We start from the raw sequence: 23,523 nt of genomic DNA, 5'->3' as shown, positions 1-23,523 counted from the left end.
CATCATCCATTTAACTCAGCCCCACACCCACCCCCATCAACCTTCAGTTTGTTCTCTGTATTTAAGAGTTTCTTATGGTTTGCCTCCCTCTTCTTTTTTTATCTTAGTTTTCCTTCCCTTCACCTGTGCTCATCTGCTAAGTTTCTCAGATTCCACATATGAGTGAAATCATATGATATCTGTCTTTCTCTGACTGACTTCACTCAGCATAATACCCTCCCGTTCCGTCCATGTTGTTACAAATAAGCCACACACTTCTAAATAACTTTGAGGACTTACACTTTTGGCCAAGATGGAGTAATAGGGACCAGATTTATGCTTCAATCTTAAGCAATTTAAAAAATCAGACAAAATGTAAGAAGCAGTGGTTTTTACAAAATGTAAAAATCAAAACGCTAGGCAATGGAGGGGCGCCTGGATGGCTCAGTCTGTCGAGCGTCCGACTTCGTCTCAGGTCATGATCTCACGGCTTGTGAGTTCAAGCCCGATGTTGGGGTCTGTGCTGACGACTCAGAGCCTGGAGCCTGCTTTGGATTCTGTGTCTCCCTCTCTCTCTGCCCTCCCCCCACCCCTCTCTCTCTCAAAAATAAATAAACATTAAAAAAAAAAAAAACGCTAGGCAATGGAGACAGTGGGCCTTGAGAGAAGGGGAAGAAAAATGAAACGGGTCCTGGGGGACTGCTCCCGCTGACTGTCTGGTGAGAGTTCCCAGACTGCCACACAGGGAGGAGAAACCCAAATGGGTCTCAGTGGTCTTCCTGACCTGAGGAGACAAAGCTGGGAGTCAAGGAAGCCACGGCAGCTAGAGTTCTCAGGACAGAGAAGGGGAGATTAGAGAGCTGCACCAACAGAAAGCTCCAGAGATCTGTAGGAAGCTCCCTCAGAGTCTTCAGTGGAGTACTTGATCAACATGTGTGTGAGGAAATTCCTTGAAGCAGGAGAAGAACCACCCAAAAGGAACAGGGTGAGCAATCCCCAGAGCTCCCAGGGCCAAGAATAGTTCATAGTGCCACAAGCCAGAGTGGGAAGTCCTCATAATTCATTAGAGTGTTCCCTCAGCAGGGTAAAATAGCCCTAGACTAAATAGTGTTCTAGTTCCTCCTATCAGAGCTTTGAAACTATCCTGGAAAGGAGTGAACGGTTTCCAAGTAATTTAACTGTGTCCCACAACAAACCTCCAGAGTATTTATAGGAATACAAAAATATAAAACATCCACTAAAGTAAAATTCACTGTGTCTGACATCCAAACAGAGATTACAAGGAATGCAAAGAAGTAGAAAAATCTAGACTATGATTAGAAGAAAAATCAGTCAATAGAAGCAGACCCAGAAATGGCACAGATGGTGTGATTAGTCAGTAAGAACATTAAGCCAACTATTTATAAATATGCTCCATATATGCAAAAAGGTAGAGACAAGCATGAGCATGTTAAGGAGAGACAAGGAAGATAGAAGAAAGATCCAATTTGAACTCCAGAACTGAAAAAAAAAAAAAAAATCTCAGATGAAAAATGCACTGGATAGGATTAATAGCAAATCGGAAACTATAAAAGGTTAGCAAATTTGAAGACCTGTTTTAGAATGCAATACAGAGAGTAAACAGCTTGGGGAAGAATGAACAGAGCATCCAAGAGTTGTGGTACAACTTCAAGCTCACCTGATATATGTGAAATTGAAGTCTTCACAGGCAGAGAGAACAGAAAAAAATATTCAAAGGACTACGGGCTGAAAGTTTTCCAAATTTGATGAAAACTGGAAACCCACAGAACCAAGAAACTCAGTGAACCCTAAGCACAAGAACCATGAAGAAAAAAGTTCACCAAGGTACCTCTTAATGGAATTTCTTATAGCCAACGATAAAGAAGAAAGTTTTTAAAGCAGCCAGAGGAGGAGAAAAAGGCAAGTTTCATCCTGAGCAATCAAGAGAAGAATGACAACAGACTTCTTATTGGAAATAATGCCAGAAGACAGTGGAACAACATACTTAAACTACTGAAAGGAAAAAGAACAAACCACTGTCAGCCCCAAATTTAATACCCAGTGAAATATGTTTTTAAGGGAAAGGCAAAATACTTTCTTTAGACATTTAAAAGTGGAAGTAATTCATCACCAGCAGCCTTGTACTATGGGAAATGTTAAATAAAGTTCTCAAGGCAGAAGGAAAATGATGCCAGATAGACATCTACATTTACACAGGGGAGTGCTGAGCACCAGAAGTGGTAAATATGTGGGTAAATCTAAATAATTTTTGTTCTTACTTAAAAATCCCTTTAAATGATGATTGATTATTTAAGGTAAAAACAATGGCCATGTTTTAGGGGGTTTGTGTGAAACGTGTGATAATGCATACAGGCTGAGATGGGGAACACAGTATGTATTATTATTATGGTTCTTATTAGGCAAGTGCTAATATTACTTGAAAGTGACTGTGATAAGTTAGAGATGTATGCTCTAAACCTTAAAGCAACTAGTAATAAAACAAAACAAAATTAACGGTTAGTAATCTAACATTGGGAGATAAAATGAAATAACAAAAAATGCTTAATTCCAAAGAAGGCAAAAAAGGGAAAGAGGGAACAAAGGACAGATGAGATGAGTGGAAAACAAGTAGCAAATTTAAACCCAAACTGCATCAATAATAGATGAAATGGTCTAAATACCCATTTAAAAAACAAAGATTATTAGATTGGATAAAAAGGCAATTTATACAATGCCTACCAGAAACCCACTTTAAATATAAAGACACAAAAAGTTAAATGTTAAAGGATGGAAAAACATATACCAAACTAACACTAACTTTAAACAGAGTGGCCATATTCATATCAGACAAAGTAGATTTCAGAGCAAAGAATATTAGCAGAAATAGAGTTATCTTATAATGATAAAGGGGTCAGTTCCTTGAAGGGCATCAATATTTATACACCTAATAAGAGCTTTAAAATCCATGAAGCAAAACTGATAGAACTGAGTGAAGAAATAATCAAATCCACAACTATAGTTGGAGGTTTAAACACCCTTTTCTCAATAGTCAATAGCTCAAGTAGACAGGAAGTCAGTAAAGATACAGAATATTTGAATAACACTATCATCCAATTTGGCCTAATTGACATTTATAAAACACTTTATGTAACAACAGCATAACGTACATTCTTTTGTAGCATATGTGGAATGTTTACCAGGGCAGACCAAATTCTAGGCCATAAAATAAGTCTCAGTAAATTTAAAAGGTTTGAAATCATTCAAAGCATATACTCTAATGATCACGGGATTAAGTTAAAAATCAGTAACAGGTATCTGGAAAATTCCCAAATATTTGGAAACTAAAATTACACTTCTAAATAATCCTTGGGTCAAGGAAAAAAATGTTAGAGATATTAGAAAACATGTTGAACTGAATGCTTATGAAAAAACAACATGAAAATTTGTGGAATGTAGAGAGAGCAATTCTCAGCTGCTAATTTATAGCAGTAATTGCCTATATTAATAAAGGAGAAAATTTCAAATCAGTGATCTCAGTTTCCACTTTAAGACATGAGAAAAGGAAGAGCAAATTCAACCAATGTAAGCAAAAGGAAGGAGATTAAGAGCAGAAATAACTGAAATAGAAAACCGATAAACAGTAGAGAAAAATCAGTAAATCCAACAGTTGGTTTTTTGAGATCATTGAAGCTGATAGCCCTTCAGCTACGCATCAGGAATAAAATAGAGAAGATACAAATTGCTAATATTATGTGAGAAGTGACTCGATTACAGATTCTAAAGATAGTAAAAGGCTACAAAGGTCATGTGAGGATCAACTTTTTGCCAGTGAATTCTACAAGTTAGACGACACAGATAAATCCCTTGAACGACCCAAACAGGAAAAGCTCACTCATGAAGAAATAGATAACCTCCAAAGCCCTGTATCTATTAAAGAAATTGAATTCATAGTTAAAAACCTTCCCACAGAGAAAACTCTAGGCCCAAATGACTTCACTAGTGAATCTTAGCAAACATTTAAGATAGAAATTATACCAATTTGTTAAGGATTGAGTCGTGTCTCAAAATTTATATTTTGAATTCCTAACCCCCAGTGCCTCAGAATAAGTCTTTATTTGGAGATAGGGTCTTTACAGAGATTAATCATGTTAAAATGAGGTCATTAGGATGGGCCATAATCCAGTATGACTGGCGTCCTAATCAAAAGGGGAGATTTGGAGACAGGCAGAGAGAACACCATGTGAACGTGAAGGCAGCCATGTAGAAATCAAGAAGAAAGGTCTGGAACAGATCCTTCCCTCATGGCCCTCAGAGGGCACCAACCCTGCCAGCACCTTAATTTCTGCCTTTTCGTTTCCTTAATCATGAGACAATACATTTCTGTTGTTTTAAGCCACTCAGTTTGTGGTACTTTGTTATGGCAGCCCTGGGAAACTCCTGCACAATCCTATTCAAACTCTTCTAGAAAATCATAGAGGAAGAAATACTTCCCAGCTCATTCTGTGAGGCCATCATTACCTTATACCCAACAGGAAAAAATACATTGTAAGAGAAGAAAGTGATAGACCAATATCTTTCATGAACATAAGTACAAAATTTTAAATTAAATTTTAGCAAATTAATCCAACTGTGTGTGTGTGTATGTGTGTGTATGTGTGTATACATATATACTTATATTTATTTATTTGTAATATCAGGGCCAAGTAAGATCTGTCTCAGGAATGCAAGCTTCACTTAATATTTGAAATCAGTCAGTGCATTTCAGCATATTAATGAACTAAAATAGAAGAACCAAATGATCGTGTGAAGAGATACAGAAGGAGCATTTAACAATCTACAGTATTCATTTCTGATAAAAAAAAAAAAACTTTGTGCAAAGTAGAAATAGAATGTTCTTAAACTGATAAGGGACATTTATGAAAACATTAGCTTTCGCATCATACTTAACTGTATAAAAGACTGACTGCTTTCCCCATAAGATCAGGAACTAGGCAAGCGTGTCTGCCCTCACCATGTCTATGCAACATTGTAGTGGGGATTCTAGCCAGTGCAATAAGGCAAGAAAAAGAAACAAAAGGTATCCATATTGTAAAGAAGGAAGTAAAACTGTCTTTATTTGCAGACAACCTGACTGTCTATGTAGAAAATTGTACTGAATCTACAAAAAAAAAACTTCTAGAACTAAAAAGTTGGTTTAGCAGAATTCAAGGTCAAGATCTAAAAAACTGATCTTATGTCTACTTACTGGAAATGAGCCTGAAATTAAAAATAAAAAATACCATTTACAATATCATCAAAATATGAAGTAATTAAGGATAAGTTTGACAAAAGATGCATAAGATTTTTTTTCATTAAAAAACTACAAACCGGGGCGCCTGGGTGGCTCAGTTGGTTAAGCGTCCAACTTTGGCTCAGGTCATGATCTCGCGGTTTGTGAGTTTGAGCCCCGCGTCGGGCTCTGTGCTGACAGCTCAGAGCCTAGAGCCTGTTTCAGATTCTGTGTCTCCCTCTCTGTCTCTGACCCTCCCCTGTTCTTGCTGTGTCTCTCTGCCTCAAAAATAAATAAACGTTAAAAAAAAATAAAAAAATAAAAACAAAAAACTACAAACCATTGCTTAGAGAAATTAAAGAAGGCCTGAATGAAAGGAGAGACATATCCTATTCATGCATTGGAAGACTCAATAACGTTGAGATATCTCCCCAAATTGGTCTGTACATTCAGTGCAGTTCCAGCCTTTGACACACATCATAAAGGAATCCCAAAGCTTTTGCAGGCAAATGGCTTGGTCAAAGTTTACGCACTGGTTGCACAGCCTTGCTGAGCTAGTGAGTCTGATAGTCATCTCTAGAATGATATTCTGGAGTAGCAGGGGCTGCCAGGGGGTAGAGAGTAGGCCAGGAACTTCAGCTGAACTAGGAATGTCCCTGAGGCAGGAGCTGTCAGGGGTGGGCCAGATGGGAGGCAAAGATTCACCCAGAAGTTTGATAGCCACTGTGTGCAGGTGGTGGAATTATGGATGACTCTTATTTTCTTCTTTGTGTTTCTTTGTTGTTTCATTCCCCACCCCACCCCCCCCCCCCGCCCCGAGCATACTTAGTTCCAATATAATCAGAGGAACCACAGTCCTATAGTTGATTCCTATGGGGTATTGTTTTTTTGTACACCTGTATAATTTGAATATTTTACAAGGAGGTTGCGTTTATTTTGTAATCAAAAACAAAAGGCAAACAGGCAGAAAGAACATAACCTGTGGTTAAAGCAGTAGGTCTTAAGACACTGTGAGGAACTCCTGATAGAGCCATGTATCAGTAACCAGGACATGGAAACCACAGTAAATACAGGACAGCCAAGCAAATGCGTGTTTCACTTGTCATGTTCTTTCCAAATCTGACTTCTGTTGGACACATAGAATGTCTGTCTCTAGTTAATGCACCAAGCCATCTTAGAACATTTGACAGAAGACTTAACTCCTTAATTCCAGGGAGGCAGATTGGGATCTCTAATTACTTAATTGAAAAAAGGTACACACTTCAGGCTGCCACAGTGTTTGGGAATTAATCTTTAAAACCTGACGGTGAACATTAAATTCAATTAGGGAGGGCGATTAGCAACGTTTCTTCTCTCCTTCACCCTGGGTAGCTTGGAGAAGTGGCTGACTGGTCTGCATTGATTCTGACGCTATCCTTTTGTATATATCAGCCAGGAGAGCCAAGTATGCATTTTTCACTTCAGAGGAGTGTTATTGGGCAATTTACAGATTGATGGATTTCCCTAACATGTCTCCATGGCTGATTCAGAGGCCCCCCTCCCGAGAATTTAGACCTACCAGTGTGCTGCTTTGCGCCTTGGTGCCTTCCCCTCCTCTTCCTCCTCCTCCCCTCTCTTTCTTCTCTTTCCTTGTCTCCACCCCCCATTCATTTTGTTGCTTCTACTTTCCAAGTGAGGCCACTTTCCCAGTGCCTCCAGCTGGTCCAACTATTCTCCTCTGTCCCCTGGATTCTTGCAGAAGCTCCACACTGTCTCCCTTGCCTTGCACTCTCCTCCTGGTAGAGAAGCCAGAGGGGTCCTGTTTCTGCCTGGAAGGTTCTTCCTCAATTTCTGTATAGCTCCCATCATCCCTCCTTCAGATCTTCCTTCAGAGCCACCTTCTCTGAGAGGCCCTTCCTGGCCACCATCTCAACTTCTGCTGCCCTTAGGGCCCCTTTCTTGCTCACTTACTATGCCTCCAGCCTTTACCCCTACCTTACATGCTATAGAGATGCTGCTGGTTTATCTTGTTTAGTGTCTGTCTCTTTGAAGGCAGGGGTTTTTGTCTTAGTTGTTTGCTGCTGAATAATGCCTGGCTAATAACAGCTGCTCAAGAAATGTTTGTTGAATGAATGAAGAAATGAATGAGTTTAACAGATGGAAACATTTGAACATATTTGCTTCAGAGCATTCTCTCTCTCTCTCTCTCTCTCTCTCTCTCAGAAAGACAGTGTAGTGTTCACAGTGCCCTTCACCCAACCCCGTCCCTCACCCACCATTTCCCCAGAGTGACCATCATCTTCATATATGTTGTTATGGTCTTACTACAAATGCACAAATAAGCTTGATAGAATTTTGCTTCATGTATGTTTTTAAAATTGTGTTGCAATACATATCACATAAAATTTACCGTTTTAACCATTTTTAAGTGTACAGTTCATTGGCATTGAGCACATTTACCTTATTGTACAACCATCGCACCATCCATCCCCAGAACTCTTTCTGTCTTGCAAAACTGAAACTCTGTCCCCATTAAACACTAACTCCCCATCTCCCCTCCCCCAGCTCCTGGCATCCCCCATTCTACTTTCTGTGTCTATGATTTTGACTCTTCTAGGAACCTTATGTAAGTGGAATTATATACCCTTTTTGCCGTTTTGTGTGTGGCTTATTTCACTCGGCATAATGTCCTCAAGGTTCATCCGTGTTGGAGCAGGTGTCAGCATCTCCCTCCTTTTTAAGACTGAATAGTAGTCCATTGTATGGAGAGACCATGCTTTGCTTATCCATTCTTCTCTCAGTGGACACTCGGATTGCTTCTACCTTTTGCCCCTGTGAGTAATGCTGCTGTGAACGTTGGTGCGCAGGGACCTCTTTGAGACCCTGCTGTCCATTTTGCGGTTATATACACACAAGCGGGGGATCATATGGCAGCTCTATGCATAATTTTTTAAGAAACTGTCGTACTGTTTTCCGTATAATCTGTGCCATTTTGCGTTCCCACCGACAGTGCACAGAGGTTCCAGTTTCCCCACATTCTCCCAACACTTGTTCTTTTTTCTTGTTTTTGATAGAAGCCATAGGTGTGAAGTGATGTTTTATGTGTTTTGGTAATTTAGGTGGCATCTTGCTGTGTATATGAAGCTTGTCTCATGTAATCAATATTGTTTTTTACTGCTTAGCCATTGTTAACTCTGTAGGTGTAGCTCATTAGTTCTACTTTATTTTCTCTATTAACGAGTCATACTTGTCCCTAGTTTTGCAAAAAACGACATGCTCTGTTCTTCTACCATAAATTTCCACTCCGTGTTGACGTCTTCTGGTTGTTTCTTCTGTTATTTCTGTCCGTATTTCTTTTTTTTAGAATTTTTCTTCTCTTGTTTTTTTTTAAATGCTTATTTACTTATTTTGAGAGAGAGAGAGAGAGAGAGAGAGAGAGAGAGAGAGAGAGCATGAGCAGAGGAAGGGCACAGAGAGGGAGAGAGAGAATCCCAAGCTGGCCCCGTACTGTCAGCGCAGAGCCCGACTCAGGGCTCGAACTCACGAACCATGAGATCATGACCTGAGCTGAAATGAAGAGTCAGACACTCAACCGACTGAGCCATCCAGGCGCCCCTCTGTCCATACTCTTTTTTTTTTTTTTTTTTTTTTTTTTTTTTACAGTGGGCTCCGTGCCCAACATGGAGCTTGAATCCACGGCCTGAGATCAAGAGTTGTGTGCTCTGCTGGCCTTGCCAGCCAGGCGGCCCTCTGTCCGTATTTCTAAATGTAGATGCTGCTATTTCATGACTGTTTCAGTTTGAGACCCCAGCTATTGACCCCCAAGAAGAAACAAAGGATCTGAGCTCTCTTAGCATTCTTTGACAACTGCTCTTGTTTCTTTAAGCTCAGACATTCCCATATGCCCAGGAAACATGCTTTCAGAACTCTGATCCTGTGCCTTGTGAGCACCTTGGGGAAGCAGCGGGATGAATTTTCTCGTCTTGAAAGGGAAGGCCATCTCCACATCTGGTTTGTGGATGTGCGTGGGTGGAGACGAAGAACACGAGGCTTGGGTTCCCCACCGTAACCGAGAGAAGGTCAGAGAACACCGTTGTCAGGAGCTGGGTGCACGGCAAGCCCCAAGGAGCCCGCGCACCAGCTCCACTCATTCCTCACCACAGGCCTTGGGGTGGGGCTCTGACCCCCGCTTCACAGAGGAGGAGACTGAGGCCCAGGGAGGCCAGGCTGCTTGGCCAGGTCACACGATCTGCCAACGGAAGCATCACGTGGGAGGCGCTTGCCTCCGAGGCCCACACTCTGGTGGCAGGTGCTCTGCCTGTCTCTCGTGTTTGATCCTCTAAAAGCCACCTCAGACGATGGACAGCAGCCTCCCCTGCTTCCTGTATTGACAGTGAGGGTAGGGGACTGGCCAGGCCCAGAGCCAGCCCTATCAGGCTCCGTGCTAACCAGCCTTTCCCCGGGGCTCCTGAACGAGCTGGTGCACTGGTGAAGGGCTCTCTCCTGTGTGGAGTGGCCCTGGCCCTTGGAATGTGCAGTTCTACACTTGAGGGCTCAAGAGCATATTTCAGAAGTCATTGAATGTACATGGGGCTTTCTGCCATCGGCTTTGTCGCCAGAGAAAGCCAGGGTGGGAATGAAGGATGGCACCTCTTCCCCAGGAAAAAGGACAGCTGGCAGATCCTGGCTCTTTGCCCGGTTGTAAGCACAGGTGTGGCAGGTTCCGTTTCGAATCTGACTCTCAAAGCTAGACCCAAGAGGATAGCCTGACTCGGTGCGGTGTCCACCTCAGGGCTCACGAAGCCCTGTCTTGGAGGACAGCCATCAGAGACGCAGGCGACACTGGGCTAGAAGTGTGAGCAGAGCGGGACATTTGGCGGTGAGCAGCTGCAAAGCGGGTGGGGAGGGCGGGCGGGGGAGAGGCGGGACTCGGGCACGCTGTGTTCTTGTGGGTCCCCTTGACCCCGGGAGGGGTTTTGGGAAAAGCTCCCCCTCAACTCACCAGCCCCGAAAACTTGACATTTCTGCACGGAAGAATTTAACAGCTAGATGTGGTTTTGATGGTAAAATAACAGGAATCTAGTTCCGCTAGGAGACCCTCTCCACCCCATAGAGGGGCCAAGCCAAGCCCCAGAGGTCAGGCCTCCGCTTCTGACGTCTGGCTCTGTGTTTGCCTCGTAGGTGTGGAATGCTGTGGACTCAGGCCGCTGCCTGCAGACCTATTGCCTGCACAGTGAGGCGGTGCGGGCCGCCCGGTGGTCCCCCTGTGGCCGGCGCATCCTCAGCGGGGGCTTCGACTTCGCCCTACACCTCACGGACCTTGAAACAGGTGTGTTTTACTGCATTGTTACCCCGAGGCGCCCCTTCCTCGGAGCTGGCGGCTGGGTCGGCTTTCTCATCGGGAAGCTTCTCTGGGCGGTCAGCAGCCACAAGCTGCATATGGCTTCGGGGCAGTAGGAGGTAGCCCTCAGGAGAGGCTCACCTTGGTGAGTGCGTTTCCAGGGCATTTGCCTGGAACCACGACTCTCCACGGAGGGTTCAAGGTGGGCCTCTGCCAGTCTGCCCGGAGGACAGAGCCCCAAGGTTGTCTCAGCCCAAGCTGTGGGGCTGGATAAAGAGGTAGCTTTTTAATCAACTTCTGACATGTAATTTGTACCAAAATAGATTTAGCTTTATCACAATGTCCTTTGGTTGGAATCAGTTTAGAATTCCTGTCAATTCATTATCGTTGAAAGGCTGCAAGGAATGATTCCAGCTCATAAGGAAAGTCTGCAAACGAGTTCTGCTTTAATGCCTACACTGAAAAGGCATTTGGGTAAGATGGATTTGTGCTGGGTAAATCCTAAGGGGGCTCTTTTTTTTTTTTTTTTTTAAATTTTTTTTTTTTTTTTCAACGTTTTTATTTATTTTTGGGACAGAGAGAGACAGAGCATGAATGGGGGAGGGGCAGAGAGAGAGGGAGACACAGAATCGGAAACAGGCTCCAGGCTCCGAGCCATCAGCCCAGAGCCTGACGCGGGGCTCGAACTCACGGACCGCGAGATCGTGACCTGGCTGAAGTCGGACGCTTAACCGACTGCGCCACCCAGGCGCCCCCATTCCTAAGGGGGCTCTTGACAAGCAGGGCGAGAAGGAGAGAGCAGTCAGTGGAAGGAACTTTACATTAGCGAGTACTCCTGTGCAACAGGCACTCTTAGCACCTAATCCCGCCACAGCCCCTGCGTGGGGTCCTGTCCGTGGTCCTCAGGCGAGGACAGAGCCACGGGGTCAGAGCTGGTTCGAAGCCTCTGCCCCTGACTCAGGTTGGCTGGTCTCAGCACCCACGTGGCCTCCTCTTCCTTGGGCTCCTTCTGGTCACTTTTCTGCTGGACTCTCCTGCCGGGGCCAGGAGGGGAGGCCGGAGTCCCCGCCCATCCCCGGGGTGTCCCAAGTCTTCACATAGGCCTCCCATACCCCGTGGCAAAGGCCCTGGGGTCCGTGCCTCTCTCAGGGCCTGGCAAGCAGGAGACGACAGCTCTGGGCCCGACCACACAGCCCCTCCCCAGCAGCTGGGAGGGGGCACGGCGAAGGAATACGGCGGATGGTGTAGGGTAGTGGTGGGGTTTGTGTCCCACCTGGAGCATACTTGTCACTGGATTGCTGAGGCTTGGCCTCGAGGCTCCTCTGCCTGAGCCCCGTGCGTCCTCAGCGGGGGTGAGGACAAGATTGGTGGCCGTGTCAGCGGCCGGTACTGTGCCACAGGCCCTCACCATGGCGTGCTGCCTGCAATCTCTTCATTTTACAGGCAGAAAGCTGAGGCTCAGAGCAGGGAGTAGCTAGCTCACGACCTCCCTGTGGTACGTGGCAAGTGGGGATTTAGAGCCATGTCTGCATTTGCAAATCCTATGTCTTTCCACGGTGCTGAGTGTATGTGGGGTTTTTCTTCTCAACAAAGTGTTTCCCTAACCATTTGTGGTCTTACAGTGAGTCCCACAGGGCCGATGAGGGTGCCATGGCTCAGGGAGTTTGGTGCCACTTGGTGATGACCGCGGTGGGTAATGTCCTGACCACCCACTGTGTGCTAGGCCTTCTCCTGCAGCCTTACATCTGGGGTCTCACCCTTTAAGGCCGCACCACCAGAATCTTCTTTGTGTGCAAAAATCTGCCAGGCTCACTCCGTTGCCCATGTGCCCAGTAATCCATGCTCAGCATTGGAGATGCAGACCCAGGATCCACCCCAGAAGCTCTTGTCTGCCGGGGGAGACGGAAGTGTGGACAGAATCCCAGGTTGTGGTGATGGAGTGAGATGCAAGAGCCTGTAGCCTGGAACCTGGCAGGAGGCAGCACCCAGGACCCAGGGGACAGAAGATCCGGGTGGAGGGGGTGTGGTGGAGGAGGAGGGAAGCACATTCCCAGCAGACAGAACAATGAGGACAGAGTTGTTAGAGGAACAGGAGTGGAGTGTGTGGCGTTGTGGGGTGCAGGCAGTTGGGGGGGAGTCTGGGGGTGCAGACCTGTGGTTCCTGGCCTGTGAGGTCTTTTTCCTTTTCTTGGCCCCGCTGCCCCCCCCCCCCCCCACTCCAGGGTCATTGGGTGCCCATGGGTACCTGCACTGCCCAGCCTCGGAGTGAAGGAGTGATGCTTTTCACATCCTGGCGGTGCTGTTGGGTTAATCAAATACGAGTTCATTTGATAACATTAATGGATGCTTAGTGGCCCTTTGTCATGATGTATCTTCTCAATCAACAGATGTTAAACAGACACTGCCGTGGCATGTGTGGGTGTGTGTGAATGTGGGGGAAGGCTTCTGAAATTTTTGGATTTTTTTGAAGAGAGTCTTCCTGACAAGTTAGGGACTGCCACAGCAGGTGGCAGTAGGGGGCCGTTGCTGAGTTTGGAGCAGGAGAGAATCATGGCTTGATTTGCACTCTGGGCAGGTCTGCCTGGTATCTTCAGCTGGTTGGGTATGACCAGGGTGAGGTGGAGAGCTGGAGGAGGGGCGGGGGCATGCCCTGCCCAGTCTGTGGCAGAACTTCACTGGAGAGGAGCTCGTGTGGCCCCAGGCCCAGGGTGCTCCTCCAACGCTGGTGTACTGGGTGGTGGAGGGAAGGCTCAGCCCCTGTCCTCAGGGCTTCGCCTAAGACGGGGGGACTTTTCCACGCTACCCCACTCCCGGGACTAGCACTCATCACCTGTTGAGAGCCGGGTTCCATTCACTCAGCAGGTATTTCCTGAGCACCTGCTATGTGTAGGACCTGGTGCTGGGGCTGTAGCAGTGAGCACGTTGGATATCCTTTGTCCCTCGTGGGGAGGTCTCAGGGTGTGGACCTCACCCTTGGAGCAGCCCTCCGGCCCCGACATGGACTTCTCCTGCTGAGGGGGCTGTTGGTCTCTGTGTTTGTCGCCCTGACTAGTGTGGGAGCTCTTGAGAATGGGGCCTGCCCTGGGAGTCTTCGTGTCTTCGTCATCTGGCCAGGGCTGGCTCGGAGCAGCGACTTGGAGTGTGTGAGCAGAGGCTGGCCCTTGCTGGGCAGCGAAACCCATCGGTGGCTCCCCCCGTGCCTCCCACCTCGGCTGGTGCGTCCCCACCCTTGGCCCAGGTTGTCGTAGATGCTGTCTTTAGCAGAGGCCGGTGGGCTTGGGCGGCCCCTGTGGCTCTCGGCCCGGTTTGACTTCTCTCGTCGTCCTTTCTCGTCACCGAGTTTGATTTCCCTTTTCACTCGATCTGCCTCTTTCCGCCCTTGGTGATTTGGCTTTTTCATTTCAATCTAATTAGAACTCTCTGCCAGGAGAAGGCAATGCAGGGCGTTCTCACCGCAGTGCTTTGGGAATTAGTCACTCGGTGCCCATTGTCGTTAATGGGAATTTGGCGCCAAGGCCATTTATCCTGGTGTCCTCAATCAATACAGTTAAAAATCTGTGGATTCTGAAATGTCAATACCCGGCCTGAAATATGGAGAGCCAGCCACATTTTATCTCGTTAATTTATAGTTCTGATGGGCTGTTGGCTTATAGGACAACCATGAATCAACACCTAAATAAAATCCACTCACAGATTCATTATTTTTGGTGCTCCCGCTTCAGTCTGTAATCTTCCTAACAAAACGTCTCTGATGCATTAGTCTGAGTGGCCTCAGGGAACCCTGGCCAGCTCCGCCAGGGCCCCAGTGTCGCCTGCCTTATGAGTCAGCTGTCCTGCACACCAAATCAGCCCATCTCCTCGAAATCCCCTGAAGAGCTTGTTCACTTCTACGGGCACTGGTCTTGTGAAGGTTCCAGCCCATCACGCCCCCCTCCCCCACCACTGGCAGGTGCCCCCCAGCCTGGCTATTGAGACCTCATAGGTTTGCAGGACCCCTGGTGCCCCCAGGGCTCCAACTTTGGGGAAGGCACCCTGTCTTCCTTCCTTTGCCCTGGTCAGCTCTCCTGATGTGCATCCAGCCTGTCCTGGACGTCCGTGCAATGGCACCTGGTCCCAACAGTGCTGGAGGCAGTGCAGTGTGATGGGGCACGAATGGGGTGCGAATGTGCGCCTCCACTCACCTGAGCTGGGTGTCCTGGGGGAAAGTTCCTTCACTTCTGTTTCTGCATCCATGAAAGGGGATAACAGTACCTGGCTGGTGGTAGGATTTTGAGGGGAATAGCTGAGATAATGTTTGTAGGCACTTTGCAGAATGCCTGGCTCAGGTATGCACTCAGCAAAACATGTCCCTTCCCTACCTCTGTCCCTCCCTCTGAGGCCCTTGGGATGGTGGGAAATAATGACCTTGTTCCTGCCAAGCGTCCAGAGAGCCCCGGTTGCTGGGCCATTTCTTCAGATGCGGCAGCTTTGGTAGCTCAGCTCCAAAAGCCCCCAATCTGGTGATCCCCCAGCTGGCTTACGAGTGTGGCCCTTGGTCCCCATGTGGGTCTGGGGCAGCCGGGAAGGCCTTCCTGGGTCCTCCCCGTGTCTCCTCCATGTGTTGCTTCTCCGTGACAAAATTCTACTGGTGGTGGGCTAGTGGCTTCCTCCTGGTGACGAGACGGCAGCTGCCCTTTATGTGGGTTGCGTGTGCAGACCCCCCGCAGTCCAGCCTGACCCGCTCTCCAGAGCTCCAGGCACCCAGTGCTGAGGAAGGTCTCTTCCCGCAGATAACCCACTGCCTGCAGCCTTGCTGTCCCCAGCCCCTGGCTAGCTCCTCCTGCTCTGGGGGTCCCTGTGTCTTTCGGTGGGGGGTCATGGTGCATGGAAATGACAGCTGAGACTGGACCCGTAAGTGACCATTTCTCTTGTTTTCCAAGAGGTGCGTTCTGGTGCCTCCCTCAGTTTTGCATCCTGATTGGGACTGCCGTCACAGAAATGCTTCAGGAAAGGGGACCGCCACATCAGCTGAGTGTGCACCGTGGGCCAGGCCCCGGGTGGTGTAGCCCTGGTTCCTGGCACACTGCTTGGTCTGTATGAAGCTGAAATGGACAAAAAGATGTTAGTCCCTTTGCTTACTTATTACATTTTTAGTACCTACACTTACCTGTGAGGACAGTGTTTTTATCCCCATTTCATTGACCCGGACACTGAGGCTTGGAGTGCTCGGGGACTTGCTCGAGGCTTCGCGGCCAGCAGCAACAGAGCTGGGATCCACCTGTGGCCTGTGTGACTGGCAGAGCCTGCCTGTTGAAGCCTGGGAGTGGCATGCCCTCACCGCGTCGGTTTTCCCTGCCGAGGACGAACGGTTTGCTGAAGCCCACCCCTAGGGGCCCTGCTTGGCTCTCCCCCGGGCAGCTGGCTTGCCACCTGTGGAAGCGAGCTTGGGGCCTCTGGGAGGAAGGGGCGCCCGGACAGATCTTGACCCAGCCTTCTGATTAAGTGACTGGCTGAAGGATGCTTCTCTGGCTGTCGACAGCCGCTGCTCCGGTGGGAGAAATGTTAGCCCTGGCGATTATAGTACACTTGGCATAGGAAGGGTGAGAAGCATCCAAATTAGAACCCTGACGAAGACCAGGAGCTCATGGGGCTTTAGAGGAGGGGCTGCAGATGGGGCTCCTTTTGGGCCGACTGGTGCTACCACTCCCGGCCCTGGAGGAGGTGCCTGCAGGGGGCCTGGGCTTCTCCATGCTTTGGCTTTTGAGCACCATGACTGAGTGTCCCCCAGCACAGCTCCGAGGGACTGGGTCAGGCACCCTTTAGGTACCTGTGGAGGCAGGAAGACGGATGCCCAGCCGCATCGTGGGCCGCCAGGTGATGGGCACACTTGCACAGCTCCTGATGGTACGGGCACGTTTTGTGTGTCCAGTCCTGTGGTCCTAGGGGTTTGCTGCTGGATCCAGACACAGAGTCTCTGAGGGGCTCCATAGCCCAGTGAGGTCTGAGCCGACGATGGCCCTGGTACTGCCCCTCCAGTGCCTTCTTGCCCAGGGAGCAGCTGCGCACCTCCATCCGTCCTTCTGGTGTAGGCGGGACCCCCACAGACTCCTCTGCTTTTCCCCTGTCCTCATCCACCCCTCTTTCTCCCAAGCTCGTTCCTCCCCCGACGCCCTGTCCCTAGCCCTCTTTTAAATGTTCCCGTTCTCAACTCTACCACCTCTTTGGCCCTGGGCCCCATTCCCACGCACACCCTTCCTCTTTCGGTCTGAAGAGTTTTTCTCTCCAGTTTCAAGCTTGTTTTCTCCCCCTCTTTCCATACAGCTTTGGGGCACGACCCTAGTGTCGGATATTAAATCCAGTGTTATTACGCGTCCATGAAACAGGCTGCCAGCCCCATACCTCACCCTGTGGGAAGTGCCCGCGGGTCCTGCCACATCCCACACACCCCCGTCCTGTCATTTTCTCCCAGTGACGCCTGTGCCGTCCTATGGATAAACGAATAGCGGTTTTAACCGATGGCACTGTTTCGTGGACTACCGTCGCCCCACCGTGCTGGTACTCGGTCTCTGCGTGCGCTCGGAGGCAGCCGCCGGGCGGTCAGGCTGCCCTCGTAGGTCAGACCTCCTCCGCCGACGGACTGGGAGCCCGGACGCTTGCCGTCGAGCGGGGCCTGCTGGGCCCTAGAAAAGCCAACTTGAGGCAAACCCTTGCGACACACCTTGTTTGCAAGTTGGGAACTTTTCTTTTCTTTTTAATTTTAGGGAACTCAGTCTCGTCCAGATCATTAAGAGCAGCAGCCAGACTTGATATAAAGAGAAACGCCGACTACCGTTTCTTCTGTTGCTGCCGCAGCCGCTGTCTGGCGGGCCTGCCGTCCGTCTGGGGCCTGCCCCCTTACGTCACTCTGTCTTTACGGTTCTCACGACAGCTTCCTCAGCTTAGCGTTATTATCCTGGTTTTGTGGATCTGAGAGGACCACCAGCTGAGCCAGAGGCGCCCGCTCAACCGCGGGGGACCTGTGGACGCACCCGGACCCTTCCCGGGACTCTGCCAGGCGTGCTGAGATGGCCCCTGTTTCTGATTCATAGAGTTTGATTTGGAAGTTAGTAAGCTCCTTTTCTCGTTAACTTTGAGTCAGGATGGTCAGATTTACAGCTGGCGGGGTACTTCCCAGAGGATGAGTGTAACGATATTGATTTTAGCGAAATGAGTCATATGCCGCCTGCCTGGGAACACGAGCTCAATCACCATGAGCCGACAGCATCAGCTTTCCCTTGTCAGCGTCTCCCCTGCATGTTCGTGAGTCCATGGATACGAACAAAGAGCTAAGGAGAAGGAAAGGTCACGGATAGCTTGCAGGCAGGCAAGGCGGGGTACGGAGAGCGGGGCTCTGGGGCTGGACAGGCCCGGCCTGGCTCCCAGCATGGCTGACTTGTGTGGCCCTGGACCAGTCCTCACCTCTCAGAGCTTTCATTTCTCCTGCTGTGAAATGGGCTAATGACACCTACTACAGAGGGCTGCACGCAGGCCTGGAGGTGACAGATGCCCGCTCCCTGCAGAGGAGGGCGTGAACTTCTTTTCTCTTTCTTGGGGTCCCCTACTTGGGCTTCATCTGACCTGGATTAAATGTCTGTTATGTGCCAGGAACTGGGCTGGGGGCCAGACATGCTGAGTGGAAGAAGAGGACCCGTTGGGGACTCAGAGCGCTGCATGACGATAGGGTCCCCCAAGGTAGGCATTAGGGTGGACAGGTGGTGTTGCCCCAGCCACATGGGTGGTCATCTGTTGTCTCTACCTGAGAAAGGAAGAGGGGAACCTCCGAGGAGTTTCCTGGCTAGTGTTACCAGCTGCCTTATCTTCTCAATATTGGTGATGGAACCAGGGGTAGTAATGATAGCGTCAAGAGAATAAATTGAGTTTCTGCGTATTTTTGCCCTAATGACAATTTATGGTTTATTTGTATCATTATTGATTCAAGGAGGAAAAGAAGTGATTTTTCCTAACTCCAAGAGAATCTGAACAGTTCTTATACTGGTTGAGTTCATTATAACGAGATCAATAAAGTCAGTGTTAGTGGATTAAATATTTTAAAACTCAATTTCCCATAAGCAGCATACAGTGAATAAATAGAACTTTCTGTAACAAGCATGTAACCAAGCAAGATAGTCTCAAGGTTAAAGGTTACATAGCAACTAACCATTGTGCTTGAGGTAGCGTCGTGAGGGAGGAGAGGACGTGGTGAACAGGGCACTCGATGTAGGAACATGTAGAGGAGGAACAAGTCTGACAAGAAAGGACCTTCACCTCACCGCGCGGCTGGGAACAAGATAGTCTCTGATAAATATTTCCAGCCTTTATCTGTGTCTCTTCAACAAAATGGAAAGACTAGCCCAGGGCACTGTATTCTCATAGCCTCAAGACAGAAACTCCAAATCATTCCTCTCTCAAGGTTCCTGCTGTTAAGAACTTGTAGCCCTTGGTTTTAGGTTTTAATTTAACCAAGGATGAATTCAGTACTTCGGGGGTTAACTTTTTCCAACAATCATAGCTCCCTTTTATTGTTTGCTGTGTCTGCCGCGCCCTCCAGAGCACTCTACGCATTATGGATGCATGTCTCTCGCGTGTGGTCCCCAGACAGCCTGCCATTCACAGACTTAGGCAGGTCCCTCTCCTGGGGTGGGGCCTGGGTCTGGGTGACTCTCAGCCCCTCTGCTGCACCACCTCCTGCACCGAGCACGGTGCCGGGCACGGACAGCTGGGGTCCCCGACTTCTGAGCCACAGCCTTGTGCTAGACCTCCTTCCCCGGTAGAATCTCCCCCTTTGTGTTTCCCATGAGCTATCTGGAAGCTTATCAGAAATTCTAAAATCTTTTAGTTTTGGACCCTTTTAGCAGATACAGCAAAGGCCTAGTTCTCATAAACAAAAAGTAGGAGAAAAGATAGAAAGCATCGCTTGTGTTGTAACGGGAACATCGGAGTACTTACGAGACTCGAAGGCTCTTCCCAGTCTCTTTGGAAGGTTGAAGAATAACATGCAGAAATACGTGCATTTTTTTTTTTTTTTTTTAGCAGAAAAAGCTCAGTCCTCATCTTTTAGCAACTCAGCTTTTGCTTTTCCTCCCACCTTTTCCTCATTGTTGGCAAGACTGTATCACTGCACTTTTTGAAAAAACATGCCTAATTCACTGCTGTTTCTGAAATAAGCATATGGTTATATGCCATGGTCCAAGAAACAGGGAAAATTTTTCTCCAGGCAGACCGTTTATTTTTCCTTTTGGGCTTAAGGACTAGCAGTGACTCTGAACGAGCAGGAGGGCCACAGTAGGTACTGTTGCCTGTGCCAGGAGGAGATTTCTGGCCGGGGCCTTTGCAGCAGCGTGGGGGCCACAGTGGCATCTATGTGCTCCTTTTCCATTGAGGGGACATGATGGTGGTCCCTTTCTTCATCCCCCATATGGGTCCCCTGGCTACCTGGCTGGGGCACGTGCCCTGAGGCCTGAGCCACAGTTCCAAGGCCTGTCCCAGCAGGTCTCTGTAAGTCCCGGCCGTGGGGAGACCTCCATCCTCCCTAGGAGGGGGCATCTCTAATCGGGCATAGCATGGGTGGTCTCTGACCACCAACTATAGCTTGATGGGTTTCAGGAAAGAAGAGGAAGCTCAAGGAATATCGGGTTTCCACTCAGGTTAATTCCCCAGGATGTGAGTTTTTGCTTGAGACAGTTGCTTGTCTGTTGACCTAACGAGACACGTAGGACCCAGACTCCTGTAAGTCTGCTCCCCTCTGATGCCTGGTTAGAAGGATTCTTTATTAAGAAAAAGCCACACACACACAACATCATGACAACGATATTGGTGTAACTTAAAAAATGATCTTACTACCCCTAGAACAAACCACTTCAAGTCGGTGAATCTCTTCCCAGCCTCTGCCCGTATCAATCCCTACTTAATACTTTTGTGATCCAAGAACAGGTATCAGGCATTGTCTGTCTTGCCAAAGAGCACGGTTTGTGATTCCAGTTTTGAATGGCTTTTCGACATTCCACCAGGCAGAGACCCACATTTGCCTTAACTGCCCCCTTGGGCTGGACCGCTAGGCTATTATTTATAGGCCCTTCGCCATTACGGATGACAGGACCCACAATGGCCCCTCTTCGCATCATAGTGACACAGGATGACCGTGAAAGACTTTGTGCACTGCCCGTTTGAGTGGAACAGTTAAGGGGCTTGTTGAACTTCAAGAAGTATAGAGGCTCCATTTACAAAACCTCAGGTATTTCCAAAGTTTTCTCTGATGACAAGTGACTGCAAACTGTAGGCCCCTGGAAGATACTGGAAAAAAATCAACATAACCCTTCATCAAGGGAAAGGTGACACTTTAATGAAGAGCTTTCCCAAAAGTTTGTACTGTGGAAAGAACATTTTGAAAAGAGATGTTTTTGTTTCCACCATCTTGTAATTTGTTAACCAAAAACTATGTGAATGTGTCACCTATTAAAAACACTAATATCTGCACCCTGAACTTGGGAGCAGTTTTTCTAACCTGCTTCAAAATCCTTGAGATGACAATGTCAATGGATTTTGAATTGGGCTATTAAAAATGTGAGAATGCAGTAATACCCTGTGATGAGTTGCAGGAGCGTTTTTCTGACCTGAGGGGAACTGGGGCCTCACTCATAACATGTTCACAAAATCCTTTGTATCAGGGATGGACAGAAGCGGACGGTGTCTCCTTTGTCGCCAGTGGTAAGCATCTTCCAGCTGGGTCTGTGCATCTCTGGGAAGAGTCTTTGTTAGCTCTGATGACCTCAGAGAATGGACTGGAGCCCTAACTGGGCTACTTTCAAATCATTGAGCCACAGACAGTTTTCTTACCTTTGAAAAAAAATGGAAGCAGTGTCAATTTGGTAGCTCTCACTAAAAACTCGTTTGATTTAATGATTTCACAGAGGTTTGTTGACACTCTTAGAAAATGGCACATTAAAATATATTTTATTATTTTTTAAAATACAATTTATTGTCAAATTGGTTTCCCTACGACACCCAGTGCTCATATTTTAAAATATTGGTTATTGTGTCCTTGTCTCTCCTTTAAGATAGTTTATTTTTGGTATCTTAATGCGTACAATTTATTCGCACGGTAGCGCGGTACGTAACTTACAAGCAAACACGCGTCCCCGTGATAACGTGCTGAAGGGCTGTCCCTTGTTGGGTGTTGCTGTCAGACGAGTGCAGAGACCATGGATCGAGGCAAATTGGGTTTATAAAGGCTCCTGCTGTAACTCAAGACTACTAGTCGATGAACTTTCATTTCCTTACCTGGTGAGCTGGTAGAATGCTGTGTGCGGGGGTCCTGAACACAAAGCAGGGCAGCCTTCTGGAAGTGCTTTCTGAAATGGATGAGCAAACATGGCCTCTGGGTTCCCGTGAGAGGAAATGGTGCTGGAGATCTTGGCATCACGTTGGTCTCCACAGCCACCAGCTTCATGTGTCCCTAACTGCCCATGGCCTCAGTCCAGTGGAGGAGTTTCTGTGGGCCAGGGGCAGTCAAGGTTGTCCCTCCTGGGCAGTGGGAGCCATTGCTGACATCTCTGAGGGAAACCACCTTCACGCTCTTGGTGGGTGTTGCATAGCAGGTGCCATGCCCGTGAGATGGCCTGGCCCCTGGGAACGTGTCCCGTGGTTCCCAAGGCTGGTCTGGTTTCTGGCTGCATTTTCAGTGGGGTTGAATGGAGCACACGAGAACTACAGCCAGTGCCCTGGGGCATAATGTGGCACAACATAGAGGAACGAGTGCTGGCTTTTGGAACCCAACAGACCTGGGCTCAGGGTCGGAGATCTGCTCCCCACACGCCCTGAGTTCAGCCTGTTTATGTCGCTGACGTCTGAAAGCTCACAGTGGCGAAACCGACATTTTCCCCACCACGTGTGTGTGTACACACAAATGTTTTCACAGTGCACGTGAGCGCTCGACAGCGGTTTCATGACAGATATGCAGAGGACAAGGACCGTCTTGAGTCCTGCAGAATCAGTGAGACCCCAGTGGGCCACACTGCCTGTCCATGCTGGCGCCCGGGGCCCTGTGGGGTCATGCTGTCACTTGTTGCCCAGAGCATCATGCTACCATTACCAGCCACTCCCTGTAGCAAATCATCCGTGGTCATGAATGTAAGGTCATGGTTGAAAGATGGCTGATCCCACAAAGATCACTTTGGAACATCTTGCTTTTTCTTTTTTAGACTCCTGGGTAAATACTCTCTATTAACTGTGCAGCTTTGACAATGTTACTTAAGCTCCCTGAGCCTTGGCTTTTCTTCAGTCGTAGAGCAGGTTTTGAGCGGTTGTGTGGTTTAAATGAGTTGATAGGCAGTGTCGATGGAACACAGGAATGGTGATGTTCATGGGTCCGGCCGTTGGGTCGGCCCTGGGGGGCAGTTCGGCCAGTCAGGGACGGGGCTGGTCAGAGAGTGAGATTCAAGTGCCATGACGTCTGTTGTGCTTCCAGAAAGTCTCGTGGGCCCTTGGGCCCAGAGATCTATGTCAGATGGCATCTTAGTTTTAAGATATTTATCTTGTGGTCCGAGTATTTTTTAATGCTCTCTTCTCTTCTCTGTGTTGTAGGAACCCAGCTCTTCAGCGGTCAGAGTGACTTTAGAATCACTACTTTGAAATTTCACCCGAAAGACCACAGCCTTTTTGTGTGTGGAGGCTTCAACCCCGAAGTCAAAGCTTGGGATATAAGGACCGGCAAGGTGATGCCCGTCTTCCTCCCGTGGCCTCTCCACAGGAGAGCTTGCCACGGCGGTGTGACTGACCGGGGGCGGGCCAGCATCTAGGTGCAGGACCCTGGAGACGGGGTAATTACCACCTGACGTTTCATCGGTGCTCAGCGTGATGTGTATGTGTTCTGCAAGAACGTTCTTGGGTTGTTAGAGTATTGAAACATCAGAGGTGCGGCTCTGAAAACATTTATTGAGTA

General features: G+C 48.2%; 1 protein-coding gene across 7 annotated transcripts in view; it reads left to right on the top strand.

Annotated features, from left to right (window-relative positions):
- WDR25 (WD repeat domain 25) overlaps nucleotides 1–23,523 on the top strand; it is a 141,923-nt gene that overhangs the window by 75,519 nt on the left and 42,881 nt on the right. For all 7 annotated transcript variants that reach the window (XM_086708811.1, XM_086708813.1, XM_086708810.1 and 4 more), the window contains 2 exons: nucleotides 10,409–10,556; nucleotides 23,166–23,296. In XM_086708811.1, the coding sequence (XP_086564937.1) occupies nucleotides 10,409–10,556; nucleotides 23,166–23,296 (279 nt within the window). The remainder of the gene's footprint in view (nucleotides 1–10,408; nucleotides 10,557–23,165; nucleotides 23,297–23,523) is intronic.

This window comes from Puma concolor, chromosome B3 (genome assembly GCF_028749965.1).
Source record: "Puma concolor isolate L17-30 chromosome B3, mPumCon1.1.hap2, whole genome shotgun sequence".
NCBI classification, from domain to species: Eukaryota; Metazoa; Chordata; class Mammalia; order Carnivora; family Felidae; genus Puma; species Puma concolor.
Note: the sequence above shows the minus strand (reverse complement) of the source record. Positions and strands in the feature narration are given on the sequence as shown.